At 36.7% G+C, this 12415-nt stretch overlaps 1 protein-coding gene across 9 annotated transcripts in view; it reads left to right on the top strand.

Annotated features, from left to right (window-relative positions):
* The window catches only part of gusb (glucuronidase, beta), a 48841-nt gene that overhangs the window by 24078 nt on the left and 12348 nt on the right, over positions 1–12415 (top strand). For all 9 annotated transcript variants that reach the window (XR_015490736.1, XR_015490734.1, XR_015490733.1 and 6 more), the window contains exons 7-9: positions 4442–4620; positions 4963–5109; positions 8881–8965. Coding sequence is in view for 1 of the 9 variants with exons in the window: in XM_087253196.1 (XP_087109322.1) it covers positions 4442–4620; positions 4963–5109; positions 8881–8965 (411 nt within the window). In the remaining 8 variants the exon portion in view is untranslated. The remainder of the gene's footprint in view (positions 1–4441; positions 4621–4962; positions 5110–8880; positions 8966–12415) is intronic.

Genomic DNA, 12415 nt, shown 5'->3' with positions numbered 1-12415 from the left:
AAGTGCAATGATGACGCGTCAGTTTCTCATTATTATTCGTAGCGGAGTTTTCTTATCCTATGAGAAGAGCCGGCTGCTTAATTATTCATGAGACCTGCCAGACCAGCCAGAGTCAAGCCCGAGCTGAGAGACACGGAAACCACGGCACAGTATTTAGCCGTTCATGAAGGCTCATATGCGTTTGTTTCCATGATCCACGGGGTTTGTTGCATGTTTTTTCCCCGCGATCTTGTCAGGGCCGATCATACAGCAAAGCTGTGTGTGCTGCAAGCCTTATTTTCGGGAGAGCAGTGCGAGAATTAGAGAATGGCAGATGCTGTCTTTTTTCAGGAGTTCGTTCACATTCAGACACATCGCCGTGCTGCTGTGTTCGCCTAAATCCTCATGTGTTGAGGTAGTTCATTATGATGTGATTTACCTTCTATGTGTGATCTGATTGGACAGGAATTACAGGACTGATTTTTCTAACCACCATAGACAAGATACAGTACATGACTGGAGGTTGAAGGAAAGTAGAGAAGTAAAAGTACAGATACTGGTGTAAAAATGTACTCAAGGGAAGGAAAAATGCACATTTATAAAACTACTTAGTCAAACACAATTTCTGAGAAAAACTACTCAATTACAGTAACTTGAGTATTTGTAATGAGTTACTTTACACCACTGAATATATCAAATCATAAAGGGAATTTTGGGTTTTCAGTTTATGACCCATTTAAACCAGGCGTGTGGTAAAACGAGCTGAATCCAGATGTTTACACACCCACTTTACCCACAGGCCTGCGTGCTGTGGTTGTGTTATCATAGCTGATGTTTGGCCAGAGTCAAAGGTCACGGACACACACTGATCCTCACGCAGCTGTTATTATGAGGGGAATTCTGCTTTAGACTTTTTTTGTTAAATACTATATAGTGATTTATAGTAAATAATAAAGTATTTTTGAACCATATTATAGTTTATTATACTGTATATATTACAGTATTTACAACTCTTTGTGAATGAATGCTCCAGCATACTGTAGTATTAACTATAGTAAACTAATAAACTGTAATGTAGTATACTTTAGTTTTACTATAGTAAACTGGTGTGTTGTAGTATAATATAACTTCTATCTGTACAGTATTGGGTCTAGGAATGCTTAAAATAATCGATTAACCGAAAGGGTGCATTTGTAACCGAATAATGCTATCAGTTAAACGATTAAAAAATATTATTTGAAATATTTTTAGTTTGGCTGCATAACGGGGTGATTGAATGGGCTTTTTTGCGTTAAGAGGGGCGTCTTTTGAATGGTTTACTAACGGCTGCAAATGTTTTGGGTGTGACTCATCCCAGAGCAGCAGTGTTTGTGTTGTCAAGACAACTACAGAGAACTTTTAAAGACGTAGGAGAAACTAGTGCTTGCTGTTTCGAGTTATCCAGAGCTGTATGACTTTACAAATCTTGAATATCACAATATTATTAAATATTACAACATCAATACCCAGCTGATCCAGTCGTTTCCTAGTGACATAAAAAAGACCACCGTCAACATCTGCATGCGTTGTCATTGTCTTTTCATCAGGCAGTGCGCGCACTTGAATCGCGAGGAAACCATATATCAAGACATAATCTTTAAAATAATGATTTCTATTAAAAATGTAAAAAGGTTTTGTGATTATAATAATAACAGTGGAGCATTAAATAAATGCAGATTTTCAGTGGAGCGAGCGATTTGAGGTAGTCTGCTATTTTTATTTGATGGAAGATAAAAACATATGATTGGAAAAAAAAAACAGCCTATGCGGGTTCTTAAAAAGGATTTGTCAGTGTTTTCGTTTTGTAATCATTGAGGGGAAAATAATTTAGCTCAGGTTTTATTTTATTCTGTTTATTTAGTTTATTCTGTTCTTCTATGCTGTTGGAAACACTGCATGTGCATGAAGATGCTCTGTTTTTATGTTCTGTTATTAATATGCTATGTTAAAATAAATCAGTATTTTAAAATGCAATATTTAAAATAAAATATTTAAACGCGTCAATTAAAAATATTTATAATAATAATATTAATCTGGCCAGTTAACCGTTAATATCCGATTAACGAGCGGCGGTTGTCGGTTAGCAGAATTAACCGAAATGAGCATCCCTAATTGGGTTTTTTGTTTATATTACTGTAGTTACCACAGTAAATTAATAATTATTATTAATTACCTCAGGAGATTAATTCAGTACTTTACTATAGTATGGTTCATAAACACTATTAATTACTGTAAATTACTACAGCTTTTTTCTTGTGGGTTTCTTTTTGAGTAATTATGAGTCTAATTTTAGTAGCATATAGCAAATACATTCAACTATATATAAACTAAAAGGTTTCTCCCGTGGCTAAATTGTAATGCTAGTGTTTCTGATGAAAGTAAAGGAGAACATGTGCCTTATAATGATTAATAGGGATTCAAATGACAAATTACTATAATAAAGAATTAAAATAGTTTAAAAAAAATGACCAGAGAAATAAAACCAGAGCTGGGCTGATTAATTTAAATTGCAATTAGTTTCTGAAAAATAAAAGTCCTGACGGTGTGTGGTCATTAAAATAAATCCCATGGCACTTCTCGTGAAAGAGCAAGGGTGTAACCCCGGTGTCCTGGCCAAAGTCCCTCTATCAGCCCTTACAATCATGATCTCCCAATCATCCCCTTCCACCGAATTGGCTCTATCACTGTCTCTCCACTCCACCTATAGCTGGTGTGTGGTGAGCGCACTGGCGCTGTTGTCCTGTGGCTGCCATTGGATCATCCAAGTAAGGCTGCACACTGGTGGTGGTGTGGAGAGACCCCCCCTCATGATTGTGAAGCTCTTTGAGTGTATGGCCATACATAATAAATGCACTATATAAACACACATTACATTAGATTACAAATGTAAATGATAAAATGAGTAGTTTACACATTATTACATATTTATGGCAATGTAATCTGACTACGTTTGTATTACTTAACGCATAACTTTTGCGCTAACCCTTATTTGATGTCACATACATTCAAGTTGGATAATCCTGTGCTATTTTGCCAGATATAAAAATATATTATATTTATTTTTAGCAACAAAAACCTCAACAGCTTGTGTTTAAAGTGCAATGATGAACAGTTAATATTTCACAATAATCACACTAATATACCTCGCTGTCGCTTTATTATCCACACACTACAATAATGTTGTATATGTATGTTTCATTCACTCATTTTCTTTTTGGCTCAGCCCCTTTATTAATCCGGTGTCGCCACAGCGGAATGAACCGCCAACTTATCCAGCATATGTATTACCAGCCTGATCTCACGAGAAAATGTAAGTATTTTACGTTTTGCCAGTTTAGTGGCTAATTCGTACGAGTTCAGTCGTACGAAATTGTACGATTTTAAAAAGGAGGCGTGGCACCTAACCCCACCCCTAAACCCAACCGTCATTGGGGGATGAGCAAATCGTACTAAAATGTACCAATTAGATCGTACAAATTTATACGAATTAGCCACTAAATAAAAAAGTTACGAATTGTCGTGAGATTGTGTTGGTTTTACCCAGCGGATACCCTTCCAGCTGCAACCTGTAACGCCGGGGAGTGACACCAACACAGAAGGTAGGATCCAATATGCAGGTTTATTCTTTAGTCAGGCAAGCAGTGGTCAATACAGGTATGAACAGGTATGTTTGGGCAAATCCAGAGTCGAAGTCAATAAACAGGCAATAGGTCGTAAGGCAGGCGGCTAAACAGGATAACTAGGAGACAAAGCTGGGTTCAGACACGGAGAAACAAGACAGGAAGAAACGCGTTGAAATGTCACTTAACAGTAAACAAGACTCGGCCATGTGAATGAGTGTGTGTGCTGCTTAAATACTGTGTGTAATCAGTCTCTGTAACAGGTTTCAGCTGGTGATGTAATCAGGAAGATGAGTGACCAGGCGTGCGTGATTGGAAGAAGTGCATGTATGGAAATGTAGTCCTGGGGAATGCGGAAGTGAAGTGAATGATGATAGAGGAAACCAGCGATCTCCAGTGAATGATCGCTGGTTATCGTAACACAACCCATGTCTGGGAAACATCCACACAAACTCATTCACACTCATACACTCTGGCCAGTTTAGCCTACCCAATTCACCTGTACCACATGTTGTTGGACTTGGGAGGGAAACCGGAGTACCCGGAGAAAATCCACACCAACATGGGGAGAACATGCAAACTCCACACAGAAACGCCTTACTTCTTACTGTGAAGCGATTGTGCTACCCATATGTAACCTAACTCAGGTTGCAAGCCATTCGTTTATATCATCTAATACAATTCTAATTACAACTGCGTGATTTTCGTAATCAGATCACGTAATCTAGATCGTATATAATCTGTCAACACCTAATAACCTGGTTTGCAGCATGTTTTTCATGAATGCTGCTGTTTGCGTGCAGATTCGAGGCAAAGGCTTCGACTGGCCTCTGGTGGTGAAGGATTTTAACCTGATGAAGTGGATGGGAGCCAACTCCTTCCGCACCAGTCACTATCCGTACGCTGAGGAGATCTTGCAGACGGCGGATCGGCACGGCATCGTCATCATCGACGAGTGTCCGGGAGTCGGCATTAAAGACATGTAGGAGCTTTAACAGTTCGATTTTTATCCGTGCTTTCAGTGCCTTTGTGTCGGTCACACTTTTCAATAAGTAGGGGTGTGACGAGATCATATAATCCAGCGGTGTTCAAACTCAGTCCTGGAGGGCTGGAGTCCTGCAGATTTTAGCTCCAACTTGCTTCAACACACCTGCAAGGATGTTTCTAGAAAGCCTAATAAGAGCTTGATTAGCCCAGGTGTGTCTGATTGGGGTCGGAACTAAACTTTGCAGGACACCGGCCCTCCAGGACTGAGCTGGACATCCCTAATATAATCAAATAACATGTGTGTTTTTGTTTATGTGTGTGTGCGTGTGTGTCTCAGACGCAGTTTCGGTAATGTTTCTCTGGCTCATCATCTGACCGTGATGGAGGAGCTGGTCAGACGTGATAAAAACCATCCGTCTGTGGTCATGTGGTCGGTGGCCAATGAGCCGGCGTCTGAAATGCCGCCTGCGGGACTCTACTTTAAGTAAGACCAACTAAACATCAGCCGTTCATTTACATGCACACAGCCAGTTGCAATAATGCCGTATTTTGTATTAGGGCTGCACAGTATAAATTTTCAGCATTGATATCACCATGTGCACATCATCCGCAATAGTCACATCGCAGGATGTTTAATGTTGTGTTGATATTGTAGTTCACCTGGAGCCACAATTGCCAAGAGTAATAGAGTCAAAATGATGTGCATGTGTTTTAAGACCGGTGATTGTGTGAGCAGTTCTGGACAGTTTAAAGCAGGGGCTTTCAAACTGTGGGTCGTGACCCACTAGTGGATCGCACAGTGAACAAAGGTGGGTCGCGCAACGTCACATAGCTGCAGCTATATTTACATTGAGATGAATCAAAACCAGTACGATTGACGGCAATAACTCAAAAACCTCTCACCCTAACAAGATCTAAAGTGTGTTTCCTACAAAAAGACAAAGCTGGTTATGTTTCACAGCTGTCTCTTTCTTTTTTTTTTCGCTCGACATTACGACCACTGCTCCGTTTGAGCTCTCGCATTCTGCGTTTAGTCAGGAGAGCTCACACAGAGCGGAGCTCTCAGTAAGGGACCGTCGGAAAAGTGCTTATTTTTTTCGTTTTTTTCTTTTTTGTTTTTGCTCCGTCCTGCATGTTTTATTTTAAACACAACTAATTTTCTCTTTAATGAGCACAAACAGTTACTAAAGTAGTCGAATGCTTCATTATAGATCTGTGCATTCTTACATGAACACCTCTGTTATCAAACAAAACACAATGAGAGATTCATTTGCTGCTCTTCACTAAATAACTATAGTAACTTTAATCAATATGCAAATACAATTTAAAGTGAAATAGATTTTATAGCTTTATTTAATTTCTATATAGGCCATTGATTTTAATAGGCTAAACCTTTTATTTTATTGTCAATATTTTCTAATGTTTGCTTTGTATTCTATCATTTGAAGCTATTTGTTGTCCCATATTTTTTACATCCCAACGTTGACAGATTGCTAATCAATAAATAGCTATAGTGCTATCTGTTAGTTTTAACGTCAGCTAATGTTATGGAAGGGCATAGATGTTATGGAAAAGAGTAATAGTAATGTAACTGCCCCCATCAGTCCTTCCTCAAGCAAATGTGTAAATAGTAGATCTATTCAGCAATAATGTTATTTGCATTGGCATATTTATCTGACGTTTTCCCAGCTTGTAGTAGTCGATCAAAAAGCTATTTAGTTTCTTATGACTACACTAGCAGTGGAATTTACTGTGATGTGACGGGGCTTGATCATAATCCAGGGGCTTGATCATCATATTCTCTTCTGAAAAAAGAAGAGTATCTTTTTCAACAAAAAAAATGATCACAGTTACATCCAGCATCCCACAAAAAGCAGTTCGAGCCTCATTTTGTGCATATCAAATAGCAAAATCCAAAAAGCCTTTTGACTGCTTTGAATGGACACATTTTTTTACCCATTTTTCCTTATTAAAATATTATGGTGGGTCTTGAGATTGAATTACTTGCTTAGGTGGGTCCCGGATTAAAAAAGTTTGGGAATCCCTGGATTAAAGGAATTAGAGACGAGACATTTTATAACTTTAGTGAAGGTTAAATTTATGGAATCACTAATATGATTAAGACTATATTTACATTAGTTATTAAATTGCTGTAGCTGTTTATTCATTCATTCATTTTCTTGTCAGCTTAGTCCCTACAACAACGACATTCTGGCTTAAAAAAAAAATCCTCAACAGTCCATGATGTTGACAACAGCTGCAATATTTATCAAACTGTAGTGAGTTTATTGATCTGCTGTCACTCTATATGAGTAATACACAAGGGTGAAGAAGGCTGTACGACTGCCAGGTGTACATATATATATATATATATATATATATATATATATATATATATATATATATATATATATATATATATATATATATATATATATATATATATATATATATACATACATATACACATATATATATATTCATACACACACACACACACACATATATATATACACACACATATATATACATATATATATATATATATATATATATATATATATATATATATATATATATATACATAAACACACATATATATATATATATACATATATATATATATATATATATATATATATATATATATATATATATGTGTGTATATATATATATATATATATATATATATATATATATATATATATATATATATATATATATATATATATATATGTATATATGTGTATATATATATATATATATATATATATGTATATATATATATATATATATATATGTAGGCAAGGCAGGGCAAGTTTATTTATATAGCACATTTCATACACAGTGGCAATTCAAAGTGCTTTACATAAAAAAGAATAAAAGAAACAAGTAAATAAAAAATAAAAACAAATAATGAAAATGCATAAAAAAACAGGTAAAATGTGATATAAAAGAATGAAGAAGAAGAGAAAAACATGATAGTGCGATCTGTCGGATGCAGCACAGTATATATATATATATATATATATATATATATATACACACAATAATAATGGTTGAAATGATAATTATTGTTAAGCGCTATACAAATAATCTTAAATTTATTTTGATTTTCAATAATATTTAATATGTGAATTAGATTGCAGCTACAGTCAAACAGTTACATGCAAACAGATAATTGCAATAATGCAATATTTTGTTTGAAATACTGCTCAAAACCCTGCTCAAAAACAAGCTTCTCTGAATTGTGTGGCATTTACTTGGTGTGTGTGTGTGTGTGTGTGTGTGTGTGTGTGTGTGTGTGTGTGTGTGTGTGTGTGTGTGTGTGCGTTTGTTTTTCCGTAATCGCAAATTCCAGGAGGGACTGATAATATGTGTGTGTGTTTTCATGTCTGGCTGTCGTTTTGCCAGTTATAATGCATCATAATCAGTGGTGTGTGTGTGTGTGTGTGTGTGTATTCCTTTCCTGTTCAGCGAGTGTAATGAATGTCTTCAGGTAGAAACACCTGCTCTGACACTCATTTTCATACCTGAGCATTTTCACATGCAGCGAGTCTAATAATACAGTCTCTACACACTAAAATAAATCTGTTTTTCAATATATTGTGTTTCATGTTTTGATTTTTCCCCGTTTATTTCTGCTTTTGAATTGCGTTATGGGAACTAGATCTTTAGATCAACTTTTAACCATGAAAAGGCAGAGAAATGTACTTTTCTGAACATTTATAATAGTGTGCAGTGCTCTATTGTCTGTGTTGGTGATGTATATTACGCTACAAACACCTTGTGATAAACTGCAGCACATTTCTGTTATTTTACACACTCATTACTCTAGATATTATTTCTTATACATGATATTATTATTATTATGAGATTGACATCCCATAATGCAATTCACAACCGCAAATAAACACTTGTGAATCGTAAAACACTGTTAATTGAGGTTTACACCCAGAAGGTTATTGGTTTGAGTCCCAGCTGGGTCAGTTGGCATTTCTGTGTGGAGTTTGTATGTTCTCCCTGTGTTGGCGTGGGTTTCTTCCGGGTGCTCCAGTTTCCCCCACAGTCCAAACACAGTAGTGTATTAGTGAATGAGTGTGTATGGGTGTTTCCCAGTACTGGGTTGGTGGTTCATTCCGCTGTGGCGACCCCTGATAAATAAGGGACTAAGCTGAATGAAATTGAGTCTATTTGCAGTTGTACTATTTGCATTAAGTATCGTCTCTTTTAAGAGTTGTTCTGTTTTGCGCAGGGAGCTGATCTCTCATACGAAGTCTCTGGATTCCAGTCGTCCCGTCACGTTTATTACAGCCAGCAACTACGCCAGAGATCAAGGGGTGAGACGACACTTCTTTATATACAGTAAATCTGTCATGTCTGTGTGTCAGAGTAGGACTGCATGATATTGGAAAAATCTGACACTGCGATATTTAGTTTTACAGTCATATATGACTTTTTTTTTTTTACCTCTATTTGGTATTAATTTATATTGATTGTGATGTCTCTGTAGGGAAGTCAGTCATGCATGCAATGAAAATAAATAAATTGCAAGTGTAGAAAAATGCAATAGAGCAGAGCTTCTCAAACCTTTTCCATCAAGTACGACCTCAGAAAAGAATTGCCTCTCCAAGTACCACCATAATGAGCAGTATTGAAATACAGTAGCGCAATAGGCCCAATAAAGCAGCTACAACTCTGCACAGTTCAAAAATGTGGCAGATTAATTATTAAGAATATTTATTATTGTCAGCCACTTTAGTTTAAACATTATAAATAGTCTGAACATTAACACTGTACTGTGCTTATATGTAAAATAAAAAAAACATCAACATTAAAATAAATTGTGCTTTTAAAAGTTAAAAATACTAGGTTACTGTTCTTAAAATGAAAATTGCTAATTTAAGGACGGGAAATCTGCCTTGCGCTTCGGCGCATGGTCTAAAAGGGTTGAGTTTATTTTCTTATTGCGTTATAGGTGTGTTTTGAGAATAAACCAATCAGAGTCTCATCTCCCATTCCCTTTAAGAGCAGCTGCGTCACGCCAAGAGCGCATTCACTATTTACAGGACGCAAAGTAAGTCTAAGTGGAAAAACTGAACATTTCACAAGCAAACAGTTCACAGTGTTTTAACAGAAAACTGTTAAACAGAGCATCTACTGCGTGAGAATGAGAGATAATGGATCACTTTCACTTTCGCTCTTGGATAGGGAAACCTTTACACACAGACATCAATTAGTCTATAAATAATTAATTTTGTTTGTTAAGCGCAAATATTCGTTTCAAAACTATTTCTAAATTAAGTTCTAATTTCCAGCAAACGAATAAAGGAACAAAAATAACAAAATGAGCTCAAAAACCTGAGTTATATCCTAAAACACATGCTGTGCCCCATATGGTCTAAAACCTGACAGGTGGGCAAATCTAAGCTTGTTTTTAATAAAACAAATATAAATATGGATATAATAAATAATACTGCTAATAATAATAACATTATACAAAAGCAAATTGTTATGAATGAACTGAAAAAGCCTCCCGAGATGAAGAAGACATAAAAGCAGTGATTTTTCATATTTATGTAGGCCAGAAAATAATATGTTTTGTAATATTTTAATTCTTTATATTTATATCCTATATCTATTCTTATTATATCCTATATATATCCTTAATATTTACATTTTTCATATGTAAAGATATTTGCCTATTGCTCTCTTGTGTGTATTAAGCAGTGTGTAAGTGAGGTGCAACTCTGCGCTGGAGTTTAGACCGGGTTAGTTTTGGTCTATTGAAAAATCTATTATAGTTTCTCAAAATAGCAACGCGCCAGCGGTCCGCCTCAGAACGCCTTCCTTTTTAGACCAGAACGCCTATGGGCGCACATATGCACATATTTAAACAGCGTAGCGCAACGCCTCAAAACGACTCTTGCGCAAACCTGAAACTAGCAAATGACTATTGCGCCGCGTCTTGCGCCGGGTGTATGATAGGGCCCTGAGAATGCATCCGTGATGGAAATGCGACCTCTAGTGGACAGTAGCAGACTCTGAAATGAGACGCAGATTCAGAGTTCCACATGAGGTTATTAATTAGCAAATAATATAAATATTACGAACGTAAACATTAGGTGAGCAGGTTACACTGTAACCCCGTGTCTTAACAACACGCTACATGACGAGATACGCAGTGATAAGCAATTTGGCTGTTTGCACCAGACGAAACCATTCAGAAGCACAGAATAATGCACTTACTGCACTCCAACAAAATAGTATACAGGTTTACAGTCTAATGAATACATATTAAACCTCTTTACATGATTAAAAGTAGATGCTGAATCACTGATATGTGTTGGTTTGCATTTAGTCTCAGTTCTGAAGTTCAATTTCAAACAGTTTATTTTATTTTCCAGACCTGAGCTGAACTATCTGCTGCTGCTTTCAGTAGTATGGCAATAAATGTGATGTAAAATGGCATTCAGACTCACATTATTAGCATTGAACACTGAATAAAGCACATGAGGTGTAGCTGAGCTGATCATTGTCATTTATCTTTGATTGGTCTCACGCGATCAGCTGATGTGCTTTTACAGGTAAGAATTCACCAAGTTTGAACTCTCGAATGCAATGAAATGTGAAACTTGTCACACCTGCTTGCGTTTCTGGTCTGCCGCATTCGCATGTGTAATGGAGGCATGATAGTGTGTGCTGTGCAGGTAAACCTCACTCCTCTGACCTCTAAAAGGTGCTCTAGCGACAGATGCTAGAGGCCATGGTCTATCCGCTTGTTAAGTGTGACGTCACGCGGAGCGGCTTCCAGGTCCGAGCGCTCTATTCAACTGAATGGGGAGACTCATGAAATGGTAATAATAAACGTTTACAAAGCGATTTAATACTTTCGAAAGTCACGATCGCAATATATATGTCCATGCCTAATATCCGATAGCCAGAAAGTAATTCATTTCTTTATAAATTGTTAAATTTTTGGTATTTGTTATGCAGCAAGCCCAGAGATTGTTGTGTACACTATGACTTTATGTAAGATTTACTTTAATGTGTGATAGGAATAAAACATGATCATAAACGAATGATTTTCTCCACAAATGAATGGCGGCTTGGAAACGGAAACAGTAAAGATACATCACAAACACGTCACCACTTAACAAGCGGAGAGCCTCCTTGGTAGAGTGCCCGACTCCCATGTGGAAGGTCGCTAGTTCAAAACCAGCTCGGAGCGGGTTGGGTGGTGTAGAGCCGGCGGGGTTACACATGCCTGTGAATGGAAGTCTATGGAGCGAAAAGTGCAGTATGATCCCGGCTTTATAATAGGAGTAGTTTTACCTACTATAACTAATTTAACACACGATTAACAACATCTAAAATTAGTTTGACAAATATCTGTGTACTGGAATGGAGGTCATTTGTTTTTACTTCTTTTCTTGGCCAAAAGCATGGTCTCACATTACTAGTGTTTTGTAAGCATCATCAATTTTACATAGATATAAAAATAAATTAAAACTAAAGAGATTGTTGCGAGTTTTATGATATGGTGCTGTTGGAACAAAAACTCCTTTCAATATGAAAATATTCCTTGTGCCGTTGCTTTTATTCATTCATTCATTCATTTTCTTGTCGGTTTAGTCCCTTTATTAATCCGGGGTCCCCACAGCCGAATGAACCGCCAACTTATCCAAGTTTTTACGCAGCGGATGCCCTTCCAGCCGCAACCCATCTCTGGGAAACATCCACACACATTCACACACACACACTCATACACTATGGACAATTTAGCCTAC

This window comes from Danio rerio, chromosome 5 (genome assembly GCF_052040795.2).
Source record: "Danio rerio strain M-AB ecotype USA chromosome 5, GRCz13ab, whole genome shotgun sequence".
NCBI classification, from domain to species: domain Eukaryota; kingdom Metazoa; phylum Chordata; class Actinopteri; order Cypriniformes; family Danionidae; genus Danio; species Danio rerio.
The sequence above is the reverse complement of the archived record's forward strand: the minus strand, read 5'-3'. Positions and strand labels throughout refer to the sequence as shown.